At 40.9% G+C, this 25,770-nt stretch overlaps 1 protein-coding gene across 1 annotated transcript in view; it reads right to left on the reverse strand.

Moving 5' to 3' along the window:
- LOC147691849 (uncharacterized) overlaps positions 1 to 25,770 on the reverse strand; it is a 323,118-nt gene that overhangs the window by 140,380 nt on the left and 156,968 nt on the right. The window contains exons 13-14 of the mRNA XM_086938124.1: positions 24,339 to 24,535; positions 10,291 to 10,428 (exon numbers count right to left, since the gene is read on the reverse strand). Of these exons, the coding sequence (XP_086794250.1) occupies positions 10,291 to 10,428; positions 24,339 to 24,535 (335 nt within the window). The remainder of the gene's footprint in view (positions 1 to 10,290; positions 10,429 to 24,338; positions 24,536 to 25,770) is intronic.

The following is a 25,770-nucleotide window of genomic DNA, read 5'->3' on the forward strand; positions in this document are numbered from 1 at the left end:
TTCCCCGCTAAGAATTTGAGTCTGGCCTGTCTTGTCTGTCCTATATTAGATATGCTTTGTCCCATATGATGTCTAAAATAGCTCCCAAAAATGTTATAGTTTGTGATGGATGAAGTGACGATTTTTGGCGGTTGAAGGTCAAGTCCGACAGCCCCTTAGGCCGTTGGTTGTATCTCAACCTGTAGGTGCCTGTATCAACCAATTGTTGAGGTAGGGGAATATTTGTTAACCTTTCTATCTCGAATGAGCTGCCACTGGAGCCACACATTTTGTGAAAATGTGAGGGGCCGATTTGATTCCAAAAGGGAGGACACTGAACTGATATAGATACTATGAATCTCTAAACTTTTTGATGCTTTGGGTGAATTGGGTTGTGAAAATAGGCATCCTGGAGATCTAGAGTTGTCATGTAGTCTCTGTGATTGAGAAGTTAGAGTATCTCTTGTAGAGTGACCATGCAAAATGACTGCTTTCTTAGGTATTTGTGCAATCTTTGCAGATCCAAGATGGGCCTCCATTCCCCGTCTTTTACTTGATTAAAAAGAATCAGGAGTAGAACCACGTCCCGTTCTAGTTGGGGAGTACCCTTTCTATAGTACTTTTGCTGAGCATTGTTGATATTTCCAATTGTATTGTTGGAGATGAGGCAGGGACGCTCCTCTTGGAGGCGCATGAGGTGGTTTTCTTGTGAACCCTACAGTATGGCAGTAGGCTATTAAATCTAAAACCCACTTGTCAATTGCTAATAATTTCCAATGCTCCAAATAATTTGCAATCCGTCTGCCTCCTGATTCCGGGAACAGTTTGTGAGTAGCTGGGTAATTTCACATTGTCACAGCTTTGTACTTGTATCCCATCCTTAGGAAGTTTGCTTCCTTCTTATCATTTGTTTGTTACAAGCCGGTAACAGTAGCTGGCTGTAATGGTGAGGGTACTGCGGCATGTATTGTTGCTGAAAGGCTGGTATTCTTGAGATCAATAAGGCTGATATCCATCTATAGGAATATAGACCTCTGCTTCTTATTACTCGAAAAGGCATCTGCCTTATTTGCAGAGTATCCAATGATTTTGCTGATGTATTCATTTTTACTGACAGTGAAGCACCATCAATATGTTTACCAAATAATGCCTCTCTGTCATAAAGCAAATCTAGTATCTCACTCTGGACATCAGCTCTGAAGGAAGTAGCTTTTAGCCACTCTGGCCTGCAGAGGACAGCAGCACTGGCTAATTACCGAAAACTAGTAGAAGCAATATCCAATGCACAGTCACTAACTTCAGATGAGGTTCTTTCACTCTCCTGCAGAATCTTTTTTGCTTCCATCCTTAAATCCCCAGACAGGTGATCTATGAAATGAGGAATATCTGACCACATTTGCCAGTCATAGCAGCCAAGGATCTCTAGAGAATTGTTCGCTCTAACAGTAGTGGCTGCAATTGTGGAAAAACCCTTGCCTATGCTATCTAAATGTCTACCCTCCAAATCAGGTGGTGTTGAGATGGGCGCAGAGGGATTTTTTGAACAGCGTTGTGCTGCTTGAGTTATGATGGAGTCCAGCTTCAGGTGTCCTATTAAGTAATCTGGTGAACTCTCAAGTGCCTTATACTTTTTATCCATTCAGGGTAAGACAGCAGAAACTGTTGCTGTATTTATCATTATTTTCCTCCTTCCTACCAGATGAAATCTTCCACAGGGATTGCACTAATTGATTTTCTAGCAGGTTCCTTAATGTCATGCAAAAAACACTTGATTGCTTTTCTGACATTGGAAGGTCTAGCCTTTTTGCTGTTCTTTCCATGAGAGTACAAAATCTCCCAATATCATCAGTAAGAGAATACACCTGATGGGGAGACAGACTTGATGGTCGCAGAAGCAGGTAGTCATCCCATTCATTGGATGGACTTTGGTTGTCTGGTACTTCACATTACTCTTCAGAAGATGTTCCATCATTTGCAGATGTAACTGAAAAGTTTGATGTTGGTGACTCTTATGGTTTATGCACCGCCAGAAGATTACATGGTGTGCACGGAGTAGAACTTTGCTCTCAAGGAGATTATGGGGATTGCATTAGTTGTGGTGATGATATAACCTTTGAGGGTTCCAGAAATCTACTGTAATAATCTTGCTACATGCTTTGCAGATCATGAACCAAGGTGCTTGGTACGGGGAACATGTCCTCGTGAGGCTGATAATGGCCATATGGTTAATGGTGTTCCATGTATGGAATAGGTTTATTAGGACATTGCACTTCCGAAGAGTAATATTCCTCCTTAAAATATTTCTCACTTTCCTCCTGATATTTAAAAGTTAGTTTAGTTGCCGAAAGTGGTGAAACTTTACTTGAAGAGGGGTTTTTTCTGCCATCAGAAATCTGACTGAGAATGTATTGACTTTGTCGTCAACGGTATCATCGACAATGACGTCAATGACGGCATCATCGACATAATCGGTGCTGTAGTCATCGAAGGTGTCACTGTCCCTATTATCAACTGAGTTGTGGACAGCTTTCTCATTGACAGTGTCTCAGTGGAAAACGCAGGTGTCGATGCCGACAACTGTGTTATCCTCACATTGACGATGTGGTCTTCATCATTGCTGCTGTTGTCAGTATTGCCATCGATAACGATTTCGTCATCATTTTTTGGAGCACTGTGAAGGTGGATTTTTCCATCAATGGTACTGAAGAGGGGTCTTAAAATGTAATGTTAACTCTGGAGAAGATGTTCTAGGTTGTGATTTCGATATTGTTTAGGAGATAAACTCGTTTAAATGCTCGTGGGCGCATTCAGGTGACGAAAGATGCTCTTTAGATGACCCATGATGAAACTTTTTTAGAGGTTTCTTTGGTGATCTTTATGAGGCACTGGGCCTCCTGAGGTTTCCATTTTATGGAAGATTCCTCTGAGATTTCATGGAATCTTCCCTTTTCTCCTCAGAAAGTAGAGATGGAGTGTCCTTGGCTTTACGTTTTAAAGCTATATCAAAAGCCTCTCCTCCCTGCCTTTAAGGGTTTTTGAAGAAAAGGTACAGCATATTTTACAGTCTTTTACCTTTTGGGAAGGGTGGAGGCACTAAATGCTTTCCTTGTGATGATACTCTGAGTGTAGCCTTTTATTCTCACAGGTTCCACACCGTCTGAAAAATCCATTTTTGGCTGAATTTGATATCTTGAATAGTCAGGTTTGAAAAGCAGACAGTGTTTCTTATCTGAGATATATATATATAAACAGCTGAAACGACTGTAAAACTGAGCAAGACTCAGGGAGACTCCCTTCACACAACATTCGGTAGAAAATCTGAGGGAGTAAAGCCTCTTTAGAGAGAGTTCTAGAGAGTGTTGCTGTCTGATTGACTGGAGTTTAGTTCTTATGTAATGATGTTGATATGTTACTGTAGTGACTGTTTTCTAACCCTTCTGGGCAATGTATATAACTTGTACTTCTTTGTCAGTTGTACCCTGGGACTCCCACCGCGAGGACTAGGAATGATCCAAGCATGTGACTCTATAAAGTTCCAAAACTGGAGAATGTACAAATATAGTGTACTACAGTGTATTTTCCAATTTTAACATATGTAAATCTTCATTAAAAAGTCTACGGAGTACGGCTGTAATACTTACAAACAACAGTGCTACTTATTATTATTATTTTTTTTTTAAATGTGCAGTTCTTCCTAAACTGCTGTAAAAATATATAGAAGATTATAAATACATCTCTCGCCCTATTACCACTTTAAATGTGGTAATAGGAATAGAACAACAATCAGATCTACTGCTTACCTAGATCTAAAACCTTAACCAAGACTGCAGTATTCTGCAGCACAATATATACCTAAGTATTTTTTCAAATGTATAACTTTAAAATTTCTTACACTATTATCCTCCCACATTACATCAACATCAGTTAACACAGTTTCACACTACGCCTGCTTCAATTACCACACTCCACTGTACGCCACTACCCTCTATGCCACCCTACTCCACGCCACTCGACTCTACGCTACTACTCTATGCCACTCCACTGTACGCCACTCCACTTTATGCTAATCCACTGTACGCCACTCCACTTTACCCCACTACACTCTACGCCACTCCACTCTACACCACTACTCTCTTTGCTATTGCACTGTTTGACACTCCATTTTGTGACACTCCAGTGAACGCCAATACACTTTATGTCCTTCCACTCTACGCTACTTCACTGCAGGCTATTCCACTCTATGCAACTCCACTATACAACACTATATATACTCTATGCTATTCCACTCTTTGCCACTCCACTGTATGCCACTTGAGTGTACACCACTGCACTGTACTCTATTCCTTTGTACGCCACTGCACTGTACGACATTCCAGTGTACGCTGCACCACTATACACCACTCCACTCTACGACAGTCTTTAGTACGCTATTACATTGGACATCACTCTATTTAACACCACTCTACTCTACACCATTCCACTCTAAAGTACTACACTCTACGCTATTCTACTGTACAACACTCCACTCTATGTCTCTCCACTCTATGCTAGTCATTATATGCCTTTCTATTCTACTCCCCCACACTGTATGCCAGTAACACTCAACATTATTCGACTTTACACCACTATACTGCATGCCACTCCACTCTACCCCACTCTGCGTTGTTCCTCTTTACGCCACTCCACTCTAGAACAGTACACAGTATGCTATTAAACTATACGCCAGTACACTCTACCCAACTACACTGTATCTCGCTCCACTCTACAACACTCCACTCTATGGTAATTAATGCCACTGTACGCCACTACACTATACGCCACTCTAGTCTATGAAATTGTACTGTACAACACTAAACTGTACCTCACTCCACACCACTCTACTCTTCGGAATGCCACTCCACTGTTTGCTATTCCACTCTACATCATTCCAAACTAGGCCACTCCACTCTATCCCATTCCAGTGTACACTATTCCACTCCAGTGTACGCCATTCCACTCGAAGACACTCCACTCTACCCCACTCCAGTGTACACTATTCCACAGTATGCTAATCCAGTGTACGCCACTCCACTCTACTCTACATCATTCCACTCTATGCTATTCCAATTTACGCCACTACACTGTACCTCATTCCGCTCTACAACAGTCAACTCTATTCACTCACCTGTACGCCTCTTCACTCTATGCCACTTCTCTGTACTCCACTCCATTGTATGCCAATCGCTCTAACACACTTCACTGTACGCCACTGCACTCTACTCCAGTACACTACACTGCACGCCAACCCACTCTACACTATTCCACTGTACAGTACTTCACTTGAATATATTTCCCTCTATGCCACTCCACTGTATGCCTCTCTAGTATATGGTATTCCTCTGTACGAACTCCACTATACTCTACGTCACTTTACTCTAAGCCACTCCACCCTCCATGGCACTCAGCTCAATGGCACTCCACTCTATGCCACACCAGTCTAATCCCCTTCACTCTGCACTTGCCCCTCTACCCTACTCCACTTTTCCAACTACATTCTACGCTATTCCACTCTATGCTACTCCACTATATGCTATTCCACTCTACGCTGTCCTCTATGCCACTACACTGTATCTCCCTCTATTGTATGCCACTCCACTCTATGCCACTACACTCTACGCTTCTCCACTGTACGCTTTTACCCTCTACCACACTACACTGTATGCCACTCCACTCTTTGCCACTCCACTGTATGCTATTCAATTGTACACCACTCCATTCTATTCCACTCCACTCTGTGCTAATCCACTCCACACCACTGCACTATATGCCACTCCACTGTATAGCACTGCACTGTACTATTCCAGTCTGCCACCTCCACTCTACGCCTCTCCCTTCTACAACACTCCATTCTAAGATACTCCACTGTACACCATTCCACTGTACGCTATTCCACTGTACACTATTCCACTGTACACTATTCCACTGTACACTATTCCACTGTAGCCACTCAACTTTACCCTATCCACTCTACTCTACTCCACTCCACTGTACTCCACTGTACTCCACTCTACTCTACAACAGTACATTTTATGACAATCTCTGCCACTGTACTGTACCATTCTCCACTTAATAACACTCCAATCAACAGTAAACTCTACGATTTCAATTTTTTTATATTAAAATAAAAAACCCATTGAAATTCAATGCAAAAAGCAAAGTTACAATTTAAGGTACAACTATTACTGAAGAATGTTTAGTGCATTTTAAATTTGTTTTGATTTATACATATATAATATTTTAGTGAAATAACATTAAATTACTGTGAATTAATTCTCTACATCACTTTTAATAATTGTTAATACATGATAAAAACAATCTTTTTTAATTGTAGGTGTGACTTTATTTTTTAACTTAAACTTGAGAAACATAATCTCAATTGAATGTTATATATTTAATGTATTACATTGTTAATTGAAAATTCATTTTATTAATGCTGAAGCAATATTTCTTTTGTTCTACATTGGGCATAAACCCATACAATTAATGTACATTAATATTTAATAAAAAGAAATATGTTTACTGCATTTTCTATGTTTATTTCTATGCTTAATAAAGTTTCTACTTTTCCTTATACTTTACAATAGGGAGACTTAAAAGTCAGGCAGAGATGTTCATGTGGTAAAGTTATAGCGAACTTTTCCCTATAGATTACCATAGGGAGATCTCTGCATTTGGGGGAAAACTCTCGTCATATGTGCAGTTCATTATGCTGCATGCAATAATGTTGATTTTGAAAGTGTTGCCTACATTAAAGACGATTCTTCATTATTGACTCCTTACCCTTTTGGAAGGGTGGTGAAATGACCATCACTATCATTGGCTGAGACTTACTGGTGACTGGGCACTCTTTGGGGGACTGATAACTACTGTCCAAAGACTTTGAGATTGTTGGCTCAGAGGGAATACTTTCCCTCGACCTTCAGAGCCTATTGGAGTCTGCCGTTTAATGGCCAATATTCTTATAGAGGCACTGGGGATTTGAGGAGCAGTGTTTCCAAATGTTTGGCCATAATCTAATAGTAACCTCTGTTGTGTGCAGGTCGTAATAGTATACCGTATTGTCCATGCTTGCTTCATTCAAACATGGCCTCTTGTGCCGGTCTCACGGATAGATTCATGAGAGCACTGTCATCCCGAAATGCCCTGCTGGAATGGCTGGAACGGGTCCAAAGCAAGTAGTTGAGTAAGGGCAGGTGGCGCCCGTAGAGTGAAGTGCATCCTGAAAACTGCTAGGACACCAAGAGATGGTCTAGCGTTAGAGGGAATTGCACCAAAAGCACTGGAAAGCTGAGGAGGAAGGACTGGACAGGCCCCCATCTCAGTAAGCTTCAAACTAACTTCATTAGGCATGGAGTCTAAGCTTAAAATATAGTACAGCTTGAAGGATCAAACAATGCATGAATCAGAGGTGAGTTAGGAGAGTTTTGGGAACTTCATATCCGACTGCTCCTCGTCCAAAGCATCAGATGAGTTTGACCAGACTACCATGGTCCATACTTTCCTTAAGAGCGAAACAGACAGGGGGAATCAAGCAGAAACTGAGGGCCTGATTTATAGTTTGGTGGACAGAGCAGTGTCCGTCTGGGTGGTGGAGGTTATTACATTTCGCCATCTCAAGGATACTCAACCACCAAACCTACTGATGACCACCAGCCCAGCGGTCTTCTCTGTACATTGAAAAGAACCCCTGTGATAGTGGGTTTTTACAGTGTACTTAAGTTTGGTGGACAGTAGCCAATGGTTTTGTCAGTCGTCGACTAAACATTTAAAAAGTATTTGTTTTTTCAGAAACAAACTCCCAAAGCAGGTGTTTGTTTCTGAAAAACAAAATAGAAAGGATCCCCACAATCCTGGAGTACTCTTGGGTTGTTGGAGGAAGTATTCGGTCTATGGAGGCAATCGGGCTTGCAGACAGAATGCCTAAAGTCTGACCATCTCTAAATGAGGCCTGTTGACTGAGGGTTTGGTGGGCAGGACACTCTGTTACGTTTGGAATGGAGTACCCTGTCTGACAAACTCTATCTCGGGCCTTGAGCCCAGAGGATATAGACCGACAGGAAACATGGCAAGGTCATGTACTCTGGTGTTGGGTCAACCTTCCAAAAATGATGTAGAAACCATCTGGCTTGAAAGGCAGGCTCAGTGAGGGCTAGATTATATAGATGTTTCCAGTATTTTTGCGCCTACAAAAAGCATCCGTAGTGCAAATATGCCTGAGCACTAGGGACAATGTCCTCCTTCACATTTTGTTTGTGGTGAGACTCAATGACTGCTGCTTGCCTAGTCACTTCCTTCTAAACAACCACCAGCACAGCATGGGAGCTGGGGATGATTGTGAGGGTAGAATCAGGGGACGGACTTGCATGGTCAGGTTGGGGCTGCGAGAGAGACCACTTACAAGAGGAACTAGGCTTCACTGCCCTGTGCAAGTTTTGAGAGTCACCAGAGCAAAATAAGGTATGGTTCCATGAGCTCCACCAGGAAGTGAGACTTCCTTGACCTCACTGTACATAGGGAATACACCATTGTTTCCAGAAGAATGCACCTGCTCGCTACCTAAGGCAATGACAACTTTGGATCTCTGCAACATAAGGCAAGGGTATTTTCACCAACCTTGGCTTAACTAAAACATTGTAACTGAGTCTCTAGTGCTAAGAGGGTTTGAGCCCTAAAGATCGGATCTGACTTAAACAGTGTGTATAATACAGGAGGAAACATGGTGGTGCAACGCCACATGTTCACTTTTCCTATGATTCCTCCACTTTGGGTTGATGAAGGTGATGTCTGGAAAGCTGGGGAGGGTCCCTGGGAGTGGAGTGCTGTGAGACACTTTCTTGGTGTCCTGTGGCAGTCAGTGGTTGCTGTACAGTGTGCCAAGCCAAATAGTGATACTCTGCAACTGACTAAACAATCGGTCACTTAATGCTCTCAGGTTAGCATAACTAAGCAGGTAAAGTTTATTTGGCAAGATGAAGGATGCTAGAAATTCAGATTCAAGATGGCCAAGTTAATCATACTAAGTAATATCGTTATCCACTCAATGCTTTACTTTTGAAAAATGAAAGGACTTTATTTAGCAGGTAAGTATATATTCATACAAAAAAAACATCTTCTGTACACTGAACTAGATGTACGATTTGCTCAGGTCAGTGCAAAGATCTCTCAGAACACTTGCAGTCTTATATTTAGTGGGATAATTTGTGTAATCTCCCACAAAAGTGGATGAAAGGTCGGCAAGAGACACAGAGCAGGGTACTCTGGGCCCAATTTATGGTCAAGAGCAATCTGAAGTAGCACATAGGCACCGAGGTCAGAATGAGAGGTGTGTCCCTCTAAAACTGTTTAGAGGCCAGAGTGAAAATGGACCAACTCTAAAACTATTGATCCCAAAGACTCACACCCTGCCAACTAGGACCTCACCCTGAAAAGTCCTGGTACACTCCATATGTTAGTGGTGGTGTTGTCCTAATTACCTTGTGTCTGGTCACTGGTGCCTGGCTAGGGAGACAGTCTACAGTCCGAAGTCACAGAAGTCTAAACAACAAGTTAGGTCCATTTGTCATTGTTGGTTTTTGGTAGTATTAGATGGACTAATGAGAGTTAACTTGGGTGGTCCTTGTATTCATTTACATTTAGGGGCCTGTATCTTGAAAGCCAACCGTTATGATCATGTTTTGCAGTGGTGGGGTTACCCACACAACAGAATAGACTTGGGCCTGGTTTTTTTGGTTTGGGTAGTGACTAAAAATGCCAGGTTCTTTGGAACTATTGAGCACTGTGCAGATGCAGCCTTGGAAGAAAGGCTGGAGACAAATCAGCGATACATTTGGTCTCAAGTTAATGTTCATATCTTTCGCTGTAAGGCCCATCGAAGCCGGGGGTGCAATCCAGAGCACAAAAACTATTAGGAAGACTATCCTCAGCAGACTACAAGTCCCTTTCCCCATAGAAGAAACCAGAATGGCACTTGAGCAAAGAGCGGACGTCTGCAGCCAGCTCAGTGCTTCACTTCAGTGTGACTGTACTCACCTGTACTCACCTTGGAGCAGAAGTAGTAAGGAGAAATGCAGAATTTAAATTTGCAAAGAGACCATGGACTCCTCACTGAAGTTAGTTATTGGAGGCCTGTACAGAGATCTCAAGCCATCTTGTAAAGGGGCATCCGTTAAACTATGAGACATCCAACTCTAGACTAATGTAAAAACTAGTAACAATTTCAAATAAACATTTTCTGAAGTCTATACTGGCCCTTTGATGGGATCAAGTGCTCACCTCCCGGTTGGCCTGGTCTTGTAATGTCTGCAAGGCTCGTTCCAGTCTGCCCTTCTCCAAGAGTAAGGTGGAATTCAGTTTCTCCATTGACTCATTACTTGCCCTCTCCTGGCGTAGATCCTCCTCTATTCTTTCCACCTACATCCAAAGAGTTGTTAAAGTCCCAACAAAAGAAGAGGAGATAAGAGACATTTCAGAAAAGCAGACAATTCATAGTTTCAGATAATCCATCTCAAGAATGGAGACAATGAGTACAAAATTAGATTAGCACCAAACCAGAAACAACTCCACAGACACAAATAGGAGGACGGAAACATGTGCACCCAACAATCACTCTCTTGCACCATTTAAAAGATATTTTGTTGTTCAAGTCTATTTCTAATAAATGACATAGACACTGTATCCACCTGCATACTAACAACCTCCAAAAATCATATTTCAAAAAGGCAAAACACATGTGTACACAAGGCAAAACACCCTAACAAACTGATAGACTAAAGTAAAGTGCATATCTGACCTGCACCAAAATCAAAATCATTTGTAAATACATCTGTTGAGAAACACAAAAGACACTTGTGAAAACCAAGTAATTCATAGGTTCATAATCATTGTCCAAAAACCCACTTCGCAGGTCTATCCTAGAGGCAATAGAACAAGAAAACACAGATAAATTCACAAATAACAGTACAACAAACATCTTCATCAAACAAAAGTTAGCACTGTATGATGTAAAAAACATAAAAATAAAACAAATAATATAATCGCAAATAAGGTCGCAAGACATTCCAAATCTAAAACTACAGCAGAATAGCAGAATACATGAAAGAAATGTATTTCCCACAAATATTATTAATAGATAAATATATATTAAGGAAAAAACTGCAGTGCTTAGGTTTTTAATATAATAAGTGACGGTGCCCAAAGTTTTGCTCAGAAGGCCGGTGCCGGCACTATCGGAGATCAGGGTGCCGAATATGAGGGCTGCTTAGTCTCGATTTCACTTTATTCATCTTTAATGCACCACCAGAAACTCCCTGCACCTTTATCTCACTCTTGATGGCTCATTTTCATCCCTTTATCACAGTTATTCTATTTTTCTCTTCTTTCACCCTTTTGTGTTTTTCTCTTTCTTGCGCTGGATCGATATCTGTTGAGAAAATAATTGTGCTAGTCCCAAAAAATGAGTGCTGGTGGCCCCTCCTGTAATCATCTGCTGTAACTAGGCACTGTCCCTTCTATATTTTACTCTTCATTCACTCGTCCCCAAAACTTCACTTACCATGACTACTTGCATGATAAGCACCTACGAGTGATGCGGAGAACCCGGGGGAAGGGAGGAGGAATGAGAGAACTGAACAGAACAGAAGACTTCGATATAGGAAGATTGTCCCTGATAAATGATCTTTCCTCATGTTAATGCCGATTGTTTTAAAAGGTCATTTGAAAGATATGGCATACAACTGAGATGTGTAGTAACGTTTATTCCTACGAAAAGTATTGATAGCATAATTTCCACCATACATGACATGTCCACTGGAGGATTTTGTGCCAACAGTAGTGCCAGTGGAAATGGAGAAAATTATGTTACCAACAGTGTTACAGAGAATTGCAAGGTACTACGCTTTCCTAAATCAGACCCATATTCTATTATAGCCTTATATCTCGCCGTAGAGGGCTATACCGGTTATTAAAGGCAGGCTCCCATGTTAAAGGCCCGAGCCAAAGGCGAGGGTCTTTAACAAGGTAACAGGACTTTAATAGCCGGTATAACCCTGCTACGAAGGGCTATAAGGCTATTAGAACATTCTGCCACTATCCTGCATCAATCATGGAGCATCAGGGGCATGACTTGCCCGTAGTGCCTTCTATGACATTCAGTCTGTGTTGGGTGAGGTATGTAGCATGGAGGGAATTGCGTTGTGTAAATATATGAATCTGGTGTTTCTTGAAATGTGGCATGTGGGCTGTATGGCTGATATGAATTCCCTGGGCATCAACTTACATCCCAGTGTATCCTCCAAGTACATCTGGCCACTATTCATCAGCACCATTGCCACTTAGAGGATAGGCGTGTATAGCCAAGAGACCAGCTTCCTGCCACCTCCATACATAAGCAGTGTCTTGACAGTATTGTATGATTGGATTTCGCCCCCTTCCCCAAATAGCCCATATTGGGCTCATGAGGGTTCCATTTGTCAGAAACTGGGAGCCTGGCAGACTTTCCCTGCTCTTCAGGTCTGCAAAGCTATGCAGTATGTTATTCACGAGGCAGTCCACTATGGTGAGTATCCCAGCGTCCGTGCATTCGGCCAGCTGTCGGGCAGTGAGGTGCCCTCCCCCAACCGTGGGAAGGCCCACCAGTAGACGCGTTGCGGCATATAGGGCCCTTCCACTGATTTTCCACACTGTCCTCTGTCAAAACGTCATAACTCATAGTGGGTTTTATTAACCTGCCAGTAAAATATTTCAGTTTCAGTAACAATTTCTGTAACAATTATGCTGAGATTTCCCATTTTTTGTGCAAACACCAGATCTGAAAAAGGGAAAGTAAACAAATGAAACAGACAGACAGAGAACCATAAGTAAAAGAACTGCATTTATTATTTTAAGGCAGTTAGACTACTCCAGAAACCCACAGAACCTTGCAGTATCAATTATCCTCAGTTCTTATTTTCACTAAACAAGATGGTTGTATTCATTGCTTTCTCTGTGCCTGAGGTCTGGTTTCTTTTGTGGAAGCAGATGGCAAGCTTATCAATTAACAGCGGCATCTATGACATAGAAGTAACTGGCACTGCATGGCTTTCATGAGAAACAATTATTGAGAACATGGGTTTCAAAAAGCAGTTGTTCACTGCTCTGCTGGCAGATAAGTGTAACCCAGGTTAATGTTTTCACTGTTCTGACATCAGAGCAATACAAAACCAGGATCTGAAACAAGTGTTCAGACAGACACCGCTCCCCAACACCCTGGGTTCTGAAGAGACTCCAGAGAGGTGGTAAAATGGCAATTCACAGTCACTCCTCACTCCTGCCTCCCTCAGCTCGCCATGGACTTAAGAGACACCAGGCAATGCCTACCTTCCCTTCAGTCACAGGCCTGAGACAATTGGGCTCACAATGGATTCCAGACCACACGCAAGGAACTGCGGTTTGTGCAGCTCCAGCCCTTGCAGCTGTGGGTGTGATGTGGGAGGAAATGAACATGGGCTAGTGGCGAGGAATATGTTTAATATGAGGACATCCAGGGCAGGAAGACACCTAGGATGGGAGGGAGAGGATGCGGGAGAATAACATAACCTTTTAGATGGGTAGTTTTCAATAAAGGGTTCCTAACACAGAGTTCCAAGTGGCATTACAGACAAGAGTAATTTTGATGTTACTATGAAATCCTTTGTGCAAACCAACCCTGGTAATTGACTGCTACCGGTCTACATTTCTCTCTTTCTTCTTCCATCATAAGATAGGCACTGAAGAGAAGCTCCTTCTTGAAAATTGTTTGGTGCGAATCACTACACAAGGGATTTGATAGGCAAAGCAAACACAATGATGCTTAAATACAAAGCAAACTCTGGAGTCAGGGTCACAATAGTACTTTCTGGCCAACTGATGGGTAGACATAAATGTGGCTAGTCTGCAGATCTACCAATGAGGCCGTTTCTGAGAAGAGAATCAGTTCCAGGCCTACTCCTAGCTGAATTTGCATGAAGCGTAGCTGGAGAGTGTCTGTTAGCCTTTTGCTACCAAATGGAACACCCTGACACTATCCACTTCCATAAAAAATGATTAGAAATTCTGTAGAGTTTGCTCTATAGTTAATAAAGAGATGCATGGATTTACAATTTTTTTAGATTTATAAGGGTATTGTCTAATGGTTATCTTACCATTCATGATGTACAAAATCATCTCTGCAAGAGAGGAATGACAAGGTAAAAGAGACACATAATGAAATCATTTTTGTGAAAATCCGAAGGCCTTTTCTGTATGAAAGAAGGGTTAGTTCAAAGGAAATCCTATCAACCGACTGGGCTATGCAATGGCCACCAAGTAAGCTCATTTTCAAGATAGGTGTTGGAGATCAGACTTGCACTTGGGTTCAAATGGAGAGGCATCAGTTTGGAAAGGACCATAATCAGTTTTTATAGAGGAGAAACACTTCTCACCTGATTGTAGACTAAAAGCCCACAAGGCATGAACCTTAATGGAAGAGAATGGTAGGGCAACTTGGCTAAATTAGGAAAGAGTGGCGGTACCATTTTACCTTAGCACACCCTTGGGTCGATGTTCTTACACAAACACCATAAACATAGATTTTGCAGACTGAGCCTTAGCCTCAGTGAGGAGGTCCATACAATTTCTGGAGGAAGTTTGAATTATCTGTACTGCAGGTATTCAGAGGCAATGCTGTCAGCTTCAGCTCAGGGAGGATGTGATGGTGAATGTTATTGTTATTGTTAACTGGGATTTCTAGAGCGCATTATCACCTACTGGTCTCTAAGCGCTATGAGAGAGAGCCCAACCTAGGCACATCGGCCGGAGTGTGCATCCCAACTTGGCCTAGGTTCTACCCCAGGCTTCAGTAAAAAGGAGTGTTTTTCATTTCTTCCTGAGTGGGAGGAGGACAGGTTCCTTACGAAGGTTTGCCGGCAGCTTATTCCAAAGTTTAGGAATAATTGTGGAAAAGGCTTTGCCCCTTTGGAGGAGATATTAAAGCGGGGGCAAGCCAGCAAACCAGCATCCCAAGACCGGAGGGACCGCCCTGGCACATAGTTTAATGTGGCTGGTCTTTCGAAACAGATCATTTGGTCTGTACAAGAATCTCTCCTGTGGCATAAGTAATAGGTGAGGAACATCTGGAAACATCTAAGGATGTGGATGCACAAGTGCTGCCAGGATCAGTGTTGTTCTTACTATAAACAACACATTTGCACAAGAGGAATCAGACAAATATTTAAAAACAAATTGCATGAAAAGTTAATTAAAGGATATTTTCTAGGCGCTCAGTTCTGCATACCTGGTTTAAAAATCTCAGCATTTTGAGATTCTTGTCTTTATAAAGAGATGCCTTATAGGGAATCTCATTCTTAAGCCTCTTTTGCTCCATATTGCAGCTTTGCAAATCTCTTTGAGCTGTATTTCTGCAAAAAGGGCTGCTGTAGATGCCATAGCCCTAGTTGAATGGACTCTGACTGCTTTTGAAAGAGATCTGTTCATGGAATTATGAGCCAACCTAATGCAAGCAACAACTAATTTCATTAAGAGTTTGTTTTGTTATCAGCCAGCCCTTATTCTAAGGGTCAAAAGCAATGAATAGATGATCAATTTGAAAGAAATGCTTTGTGCTGTAAAGGCAGAATCTGAGATATATTTTAATGTCCAGAGAATGCAAAGTTCCTTTTACTTGTGCAGTGGAATTTGGAAAAAAGTTGGAAGCAAAATATTTAGCTGTATGTGAAACGTTGTTGGCACTTACGGAATACACATTGGGTTGTATTCAATGTTATCTGACTGAAAAAATGCAGAAAAGATTCTTAACAGGGAAGAGTGATGTAATTGGTAGTAATAACGCTGTTTTCCAAAAGTGACACTGTATCAAAGCTTAGTGAATTGGTTCAAAGGGTGCACACAACAATGCCACCAACACTGTATTGAGCTGCCATTCTGATGACAATTTCACTTTAGAAGGGAATGCCCTAAATAACCTTTTCACAAATTATTTAATAATTATTTTCAGAATACAAGTAGTTTTTGTGTAGATCCCAGAAATTACAAAACTGCAACCAGGTTTTAATTGAAGCAAAGAATAGGCCAGACTTGATCAATTGCAAAAGGTATGGTAGTAATGGGTGAGGGGACAATTCTAGGGAACACTGCTTTTCTTTATTCTTATTCTACCCATGTAGCAAAGCATTTACACTTCATATTAGGTTTGATGGGTGAAAGGACTCCAGCTGCTTTGAAAATCCCTTTAACAATCTTTGTGCACTGATAAATGCCCAAACTCCAGGTCTTGATGAGCCAGGCTCTTATCCAAAGGGACCAAGGTTTGTGGTGAAGTACCCTTTACCTGCACCCTGAAAGTAGTTATAAATCTGTCTTGAATTGTATTGGTGTTTGTCAGACACGGTCTATAAATCTGGGTACCAATATTGACGTGCCAAGGCCACAATAATTTATTTGCACTGCTCCCTCCTGATCTTGCATATTACTCTAGGTATCAGAGGAATTGGCAGGAAATCGTACAGGAAGTTTCCTGTCCAGCTGAATGCAAATGCATCTCCCGATCCTAGGCAATCCTATGTGGTTGCAAACCTGAAACACTTCTTGTTTTGGTCCGTTGCAAAAAAGTCCCACTGTGGAGTGTCCCATCTTTGAAATACTACATGCAACTGCCTGTCGCCTATCTCCCTCTCGTGTGTCTGAGTATTGCTTCCTCAGTCAATCTGCCACATTGTTGCGCATTGCTGTAACACTCTCTACTGACAACTCCACATTATTATTGACCATATCCAAAATCTTTGTATCTCCTTTGACAACAGAACATATCTTGTTCCCCGGTTGTGGATGTAATACACGAGGCTAGTACTGTCCATTCAAACCAGAACAGGGTGTTTTGCACTGTAGGAAGCAATGCTGTGAAATATCCAGTCCTGAAGAACTGTTAGCTTTGACAGAGGCCCACAGTGTCACTTACCAGTAGTAGGAGTAACACCTTTGGAAATTACGTTGACTTATCACTCACACCAAATTGCATTTCACACCTACTGAGGGGGTGCCAAACCTAACCATTCAAATCTCAGCCTATGTACAGCATCTAATGACGGCTATGAAACATATTAGGGCAAGGAGAGTCACTAGGTACTCCTTCAGCTGAAAGGATAGGCGCACCAGATCTCTGCTCCACTGTATGAGGATGAAATATGTTCCGCATTCAATACAAAAACATCAAAGATGACCACAGGTAGATTTGGTCCATGGAAAAAAAATGAGTGGTGCCGTGGAGGGCAGGAGAGTCGGTGAAGCTGAGGGGGTCAACAAGGGCTCTGCTGATTGTTGTTGAGTGTATCTTAACGGTACCCTCACCTGGAAAAGTACGCTCATATCAGTGTGTGACATAACAACTGTCACAGGTGGGGGCCATCTTCAAGCACATATTCTATAAAGAGCAGAACGACTAAAAACTACTACATCAACACAAAGGAAAGACTATGGGACCTTCTGCTTTATTACTTTCTGTAGAGAGAGTGCAGAAGACATGTGTAGGGGTAAGGCTTTCATTTGCATTCTCCTCTAGCCAGGAGGCTGACACTTTTCATCCAACTATTACGAACATTTAACTCCCTCGCTGTGTGACCAGTTTGTATTTCAGCTCTGTATACGCTGCCCTGCTTCAAGTACAGTTTCAGGTGCACTTAGCGAGATGTTCAAATAGCTAAATGTTCCATATCATAACTACCCTGTCTTCCCCTTATATTGTGTTTACACTGTGCAAATTAGCTTTACTTAGGTCTCCACAAGAACTCATTAGTAAAACTCCAGTAAATACAATTAAAAGCAGCCTTGATGCAACTCAATTATGGTTTGCTTTGCTCTGCTGCAGCTACTAAAACTTTACAGATGCTAAAAGCGATATCAGTGAAAAATGCTTACAAACATTTCTCCCACAGAATTATCTCAGCAAAACACTAAAATCCTAATAATTGTCAGCTAATAGAATGCAACCACCAATATGGTAAAATGGATAAGCATCACACTACATTTTAACAGCTGTATGCTATGTTATATTATAAAAATGTATAATGCGCATGAATCACCTCAGCAGGGGTATCTCAGCACAACCACAGGTCAAGACAAAAAGGGCCAGCTAGTTAAAACAGTATTGTTTCCAGTCTCTTCCTAAAAAGAAAGTAATCTGAACATGTTCTACTGTGTAGCGGTAGCTCGTTCCAATAATGAGGGGGTAGGTAGGAGAAAGACCTGTCCCAAGAAAGGGACTTTCTGACCCAGGGAACAGTTAACAATGCTTAATTGCTGGATATGAGAAGTCTAGGAGGGCAATAGTGAGAAAGCTTCAAGTCAAGATAACTAGGATCTTTTCCTATAAGGGCCTTATACGTAAGGCAGCAAATGTTTAAAACAGGATCGAAGAAGGGGAGCCGAAGAAGTCCCAGATGGGAGATTACCAATGAGGTGGGCTGCCGTATTCTGAATGGCCTGTAGTTTTGATAAAAGTATCTCATTAGCTGAGGCCAATAAGGTGTTTTCATAGTCCATACGGCAAATAACAAGAGCCTACACTAAAGTTTTCCTCACTGTGATTGGAAGAAGTGGGAAGGCGTTCCTTAAAAGACACAACATTTGAAACCAGGAGCAGAAACTGAACGGACCTGCTCTTTCACAGTCAGAGATTGACTGAGACAGACTTCCACGCTCTTGACGACCTGTTTAGGTGTAGGGCCTGTGCCAAGCCCCCTGGGCCACCAATCAGATTTCCATAATTGTTGGGCACGCCCAAACAGCATTATCTCAGTTTTCCCAGCGTTCAGCTGAAGACAGTTTTCCATCAACCCTGTAGCTATTGTCCTTCCAGCGGAAACGTTTTTTTTTGCTTTGGCTAAATCGTTGTCCAGAGAGATTATATAATCTGGGTGTCATCTGCATAAGATAATATCAAACCCAAAAGCTTTAACCATCTTGGCGAGAGGTGCAATACACATGTTCAAAAGCAAAGGGCTTAAACAGGAGCCCTGGGACACCCTTTTGTCCAGCAACAGAGTGTGAGATTTATAAGAACCCAAGGTGATGGTTTGGGTTCCATTGGAAAGGAAATCGCCAAGCCAAGCCATTGAAGAGCAGTTCAGTGGACTTCAATCTCTTGCAGCCTGCAAAGTAACCTAGGATGGGACACCATATCAAATGAGGCGGGCAAGTTCAATAGCAGAAGCATGGATGGACCATTAGTATCAAGAGCGCATCTGATGCGCTCAAGTGACAGCAAACCAGATTTGTCTCTGTGCTATATTATGGTCCAAAGCCAGATTAATACTGGTAATAAACAGGGACCCCCTGAGTGCAATCAGATTCCTGGATCAGGGCTCAACAATTTGTGAAGGAATATAGTATCCAGGCAATAACAATATAAGTGGCTGACATTAAAATAATTATACAGGTATAGATATCAAACACAGGAAAAATAGAAATCTTCTAAAGCAAATAATGTAGTCATACATGAAATTTAATCACATTTATAAAAAATGATGGGTACATTCAATCAGATACAGAGTTATAACAAAATATAAAAAGAGAATACAATTTTCAATTTTAGTAGTCTCTAGTATTAAAAGGAAAAGTTAAAAACTTGTGATAATTTCCATAATTGATTTACAATAGATGTTCTTCTGCCAACGCGTTTCGACGCCGAAAAAGCGTCTTCATCAGGGCAACAGCATTTATCTATAATTCAAAAGATTATATTATTTAGACATCTATTTCCTGTGTTTAAATGAATAGATTTTTACGTACGATTCTAATATATGTATTCAAACAAAAAAGCCACACATTTCCTATAAAAGAGACATAATATACCGCAAAATAAGGACACAACACAACATATGAACATATAATAATACAATTTACCTCTATAGTTTTTATACAAGGACACACCTCCATACATTCTATAGTAGGGTATAGACATTTTCTTTTTTATCTTCTTTCTGCATTTTTTCCCCCCTCCCAGTCATATAACAAACCACAGAAATTGTTACAAGTATAAATAACCAATAAATATAAACTCATTTATGAACAGGTTCTTATAAATGTCAGACAGATAAAGTGCACAAGATAAAGATAGGGTGAAAAAGGGGCATGAATTTACTTTTAATTTAATTAAATTCAAGGTTTAAAAGCTATGATTAAAGACAGCCATTCATTTGTTAATCTATGCGGATAGGATTTTCACGTCTCTACAGACGTGAAAATCCTATCCTTTATCTGTCTGACATTTATAAGAACCTGTTCATAAATGAGTTTATATTTATTGGTTATTTATACTTGTAACAATTTCTGTGGTTTGTTATATGACTGGGAGGGGGGAAAAATGCAGAAAGAAGATAAAAAAGAAAATGTCTATACCCTACTATAGAATGTATGGAGGTGTGTCCTTGTATAAAAACTATAGAGGTAAATTGTATTATTATATGTTCATATGTTGTGTTGTGTCCTTATTTTGCTGTATATTATGTCTCTTTTACAGGAAATGTGTGGCTTTTTTGTTTGAATACATATATTAGAATCGTACGTAAAAATCTATTCATTTAAACACAGGAAATAGATGTCTAAATAATATAATCTTTTGAATTATAGATAAATGCTGTTGCCCTGATGAAGACGCTTTTTCGGCGTCGAAACGCGTTGGCAGAAGAACATCTATTGTAAATCAATTATGGAAATTATCACAAGTTTTTAACTTTTCCTTTTAATACTAGAGACTACTAAAATTGAAAATTGTATTCTCTTTTTATATTTTGTTATAACTCTGTATCTGATTGAATGTACCCATCATTTTTTATAAATGTGATTAAATTTCATGTATGACTACATTATTTGCTTTAGAAGATTTCTCTTTTTCCTGTGTTTGATATCTATACCTGTATAATTATTTTAATGTCAGCCACTTATATTGTTATTGCCTGGATACTATATTCCTTCCCAAAGCCAGATTAAGACGGATTGAGAATCTTATTAGTCTCTTGGTACTCCGTGAGTTAATCATTTATTAGGCCTTCCAATAGTTTGACCAGCAAATGGAGCAACTAGATTGGGCGATAGTTGCTAAGGATGAAAGGAGGCATATTAGCCTTTATTGGAATCGGCATGACCTGAGCCACCTTCTACATTAATGGAATTTTCCCAGTATTTACTGACAGTTTGAATAAGGAAAGTACCTCAGGGGCAAGCTGATTAGCGAGAGCAGCAGGGATCTTGGAAGGACAGATATATAAAGGAGAACCAGATTTGACAGCTACAAGCACCTTTTGAATTGCCTCTAATGAAAAAGCCCTGAACTTTCCCAAGCTTAAGGCCCCATCAGAATGGGTCAAGGCAGAATTAAGCGCCCCAGACGAACTGGGAAAAAGTTCTGATAGATGAATTTGAATTTGTCATCGAAATGCTCGTCCTAGAATCACAGAGGGTTTGTGACACTTGCATGTTTGGTGCACAAGCTCTTGGATTAAGGAAATCGTTAAGCACTTTGAAAAGCACTTTGGGCAAATTTCCGACAAGACAGATTTGATTGGAAATGGAAATTTTCCAGGCCGTGTCTATATTGCGATGGTGCAGTTTTAAGGCTGCTCTACAGACTTCCCTGTCAATCATAGTGTTAGAGTGCCGCCACCGCCTTTCTCATTTTTCACAAGATGCTTTCTGTCCTTAGATCAGCTGTGCACCAAGGTGTATGGAAACCCTGTTTGAAATTGGGGTACAATTTATGAAAGGCAATATTGACAGAGGCCAAATTAAAGCTGTGTGATAATGAGAAAGAGCTTGGTCAACATATGACACTGCTGAAGTGGCAGTAAACAAAGTCCTGAGCAAAATAGTCCGGAGTGATTTTGCATCAGTGTCTGGATAGCATTTTATGAACTTTAGGTAGTTTATCCGTCACTTTTAGATTGGGGATCCTGAAACCAATGAGGGAGGTCCAACCATGTAAAAGTTGCAGTGTTTCACAAGTCAGAGATAAGGCCTTGGTAAAGATTAAATCTAAAGTGTGTCCTGCAGAATGAGAAGGTCCATTGACTATCTGGTGCAGGCCAAGTGTAACTAAATCTGAAATAAATTGGCTTGCCTCTAAATTGGTGGTGTCATCCGCATGATAAATGAAATCACCCAGAAGAACAAATTGATTAGAGTCCAAAACATGATGTGCAATATGTTCAATAAGATGCTGACTGAACTCCTTTTTTTGCCCTTGCAGATGATATACTTTGGCGCCTTTCCAACAAACCTTAGAAGAAAGTTTCAATTTCAATATACATATCTCTGCTCAGTCTACCTGTGATGCATCAGTTATCAACAATTTAAAGGTGTCTTTAAAAATGATGGCTATTCCCCTTCCTGTCCCACCCAGTCTGTTGACTCTAAAAATGCAGAAGTTATTAGCGAGAGCCAGTGAAATGTCAGGGGTAGAGGAAGGGCTCGGCCTGGTTTCGGTGAGGAAACCAACCTCAGGTGATGTCGAGGAAAGACCCAAAGGTTAACCACGTGTTTAGAAAGGGATCGACATTTATTAAAATGCTGTCTAGCCAATTAAAAGCTAAGGACTTATCAGTGGAATTAGAAATACTTTGTCCAACAGTAGGGATGTCAGCTGTCTTAGATTTACCAGAAAAGACCGGCCAAGATGATACACTTATATCATTTAAAACCTTGTAAGAACAATTAACTCTATAGTGTAGACAAGCTACCGGATCCTCCAGTTGGAGAGGAAAGAGACCACAGTAATAGGTTTCTGAAGAGGCACAGGCCTTAAGCAATTTATCAACTTCATGCAGATTATCCGAAGAATAGATCATTGTTACAGAGTGCCTGAGTCTGGTGATGAAGGAGCAGGGGTCCTGGCTCCTGGTGATGGCCAGGCACAGTCGGGCACAGACGGGCTTGCCTTGGCACGCTGTCAGCGTGTCAGTTGCACACATATGCTGCATATCAGCACCAGCATCAGATTTAAATAGCTGGCAAGGAAGTGCACAGCTAAAACTCTAACTTACTTTCCAGTGGCACATCGGAAGGAAGGAAGTATACATTGCTGTATAAGCTTGTGAAACCCTTTGCTCGATGAATTGCAATAAGAATTTGCCTTTCCTATACAGGAATAATGCTTGCATTCAGAATGACTCCAAGCCCTGACGGCTTGAATCACAGTAAGTCCATGTATGGAGGAGGCTACATCCTTGCAGCCTTCAGAAGGAAACCCCACGCTTCAAGTTTAGTCTGAACTCTCTGTTTTTCAGTCGCTTACAAACAATTTTGACAAATTATTATACTGATAATTTAATGGTCGAGTGTAGGGAAAACAGGGCATGGATAGAGTGATCTGACTTGCCAAAGTTCTAGTTTGCTGTACTACCAGGGGATTCAGTAATTCCAGGTTCGGATTCCCCTGGTTATTCCTCATTTCACTATGGTATTTTACACTGAGACTCGGCTTGTTTCTAGCAGATTTGTCCCCAGGGTGAAATTAAAGGGGCACTCATAAAAAGGTACTTGGAGACTGATTTAGAATTTTTCTGACTGGTCACTCAGTTACAACATGATGGATATCCCGTCCACCTTATTATGCGTGACTTTGCATATCATGCACTTGTATAATACAGCGACTGGGAAATCCGCCACCTGTGTGATGGAGTATTTAATCTGCCAAATTCTAAATCAGACTCTAACTCCGTTATTCTGAAGGAACAATATGACACTTTCATTGATCAGAAGTAACACTGGGCATTTTTCCATAGTAGGAAAGTCTCTATTCACCCCAGTATTATATAAACGAAATTCCATTCCTGCAATCTCACAAACTAGATTAGATATGATTTTATTCCATTTCCTTTGCAATTGAATTTAAAGTATACCAATACTTTAAATTCCACTAAAGTAATTTTGCTCTTATTTTTTATCTCTAACTCAACAACAAAATGGATATTTAGGATTAAAAAGTATTGATATAATTTTTCAATATTTAATACAGGACGAATTATTTGCAGTGCAGGTTGTTTCCATGATTCAACTTTTCAGAGAAATACAAAAGTTGCTATCATAATAATTTACCCATGAAGTCTAAATGTAAAACAAGCTCATCTCAGCTAAATTATAAAACCAATAATAAACTTAGAAAGCAGCACAAGACAACATTAATCAACACACAGACAAATACATAGCTGCATAAGACAGGGAAAGAAACAACTTAAGAACCCCCTTCAAGTTACAATTAGAACAGAGATATAATCCATCAGACAGAAGAGGAGACAATGACTGGGCTCCTTCAGGCTTACCGACTGGGCCAGGCTGCGGTTCTCCTGCTCAAGAGTTTGGGTTTTTGCACTGGTCGCCTTCTGGTCCTGGCAGGCGCGCATCTCTTCTAAAGCCAGTAGGCGCCTCCTCAGATCCTGGTTCTCTCGTTCCAGATTCAGCAGCTGGCCAGATGACACCTCATTCACCTCATAACTCAGAGGCTTCAGCCCCTCATAGGCTGTGTGAGAGTAAAGAGATGCATATTTAGAGAAGTTGGGGAAGAGGAATGAAGAAAAGAAAAAAATATGTTGAAGGCCGCAATAGGGAAAAGGTAAAGGAATGACTTAGAGAAACATTCTACTCATTGTGTAACTTTATTAACTGCCAAAGTGGGTGTAACACCAAAGCAAATTACAAATTGTATAACTCACAACAATTTAAAAAAATCGAACAGGAAAAGAAGAGAGAGTAAATTGGGAAGACAGGGAAAGAGAGGGAGAGATTAAGTGAGAGATGGAGACAAACAGCAAGATCGAGAGAGCACAAGAGAATGGGAGGGGGAGGTGTTACAGAGGTCCAGGGAGAAGGAGACACAGGCCATAACAGCTGGGGAGGAAGATGCCAAGTTCGAAAAGCGACACAGACAGGGCCCTTTGTTTATGCATGCTCAGTGCAAGCTTCAACTCCACGATTGGCTCTCTGCCCATTTTCTTACTGATTGCTTTGCTTCTCTCGTTACTTGATCTTGTCAGTCTCATTTTAAACCTCATGGTTCCCTCTTTGCGGGTGTTGTGTTATTTTCCACCATCAATCACTCTCTCTTGTATTCTCTAATTATTTAATTCCTTATGGTCTGATTCACAAAGGTATCTTACACTGTTGAGTAAGTTTATACTTTGGAGTAAATTTACTACTTTTCGGTATTCACAAACTGAACCTTTGTAGTCACTTACACTTTTGTAATAACTTACACGTGTAACTTACACTTTTGTCGTAACTTACACTCTTTTAGTCCAGCACTACACATGCCCAACCACTGGCACTGCAACACCTTCTGATAGAAAATAATGTAGGTAGGGACTTAAAATAAAACCCAATTGGAAATAATGTTAAATTAATTACATTATTTAAAACAGTCAATACATATATAAATATATTAGTTTTTTATAAATACAGATTAATGTTAAAATTATATATAAATAGGGACGGGCTAGTTACCAGCCAGTTGGCCGCCTAGGTCCACTAACAGATTACAAATCCTACATACTACACTTGGGACGCTTTTTAAGAGGCGATCTCGACCGGCGCAAACAACGGAGCATTGATTGCTGTACAACCGAGGACCTGCAACTTACATCCTGGCTGCAGCAGGCCTATCAATGGTGGCAGCGGAGTTGGCCCACAGATGCTCTGTCAGGCTGCCAGGGGCTGTGCGTGAGGAGGTGAGGAGAGACAGCCCTTCAAATCAGCAGA

This window comes from Lissotriton vulgaris, chromosome 9 (genome assembly GCF_964263255.1).
Source record: "Lissotriton vulgaris chromosome 9, aLisVul1.2, whole genome shotgun sequence".
Classification (NCBI taxonomy): Eukaryota; Metazoa; Chordata; class Amphibia; order Caudata; family Salamandridae; genus Lissotriton; species Lissotriton vulgaris.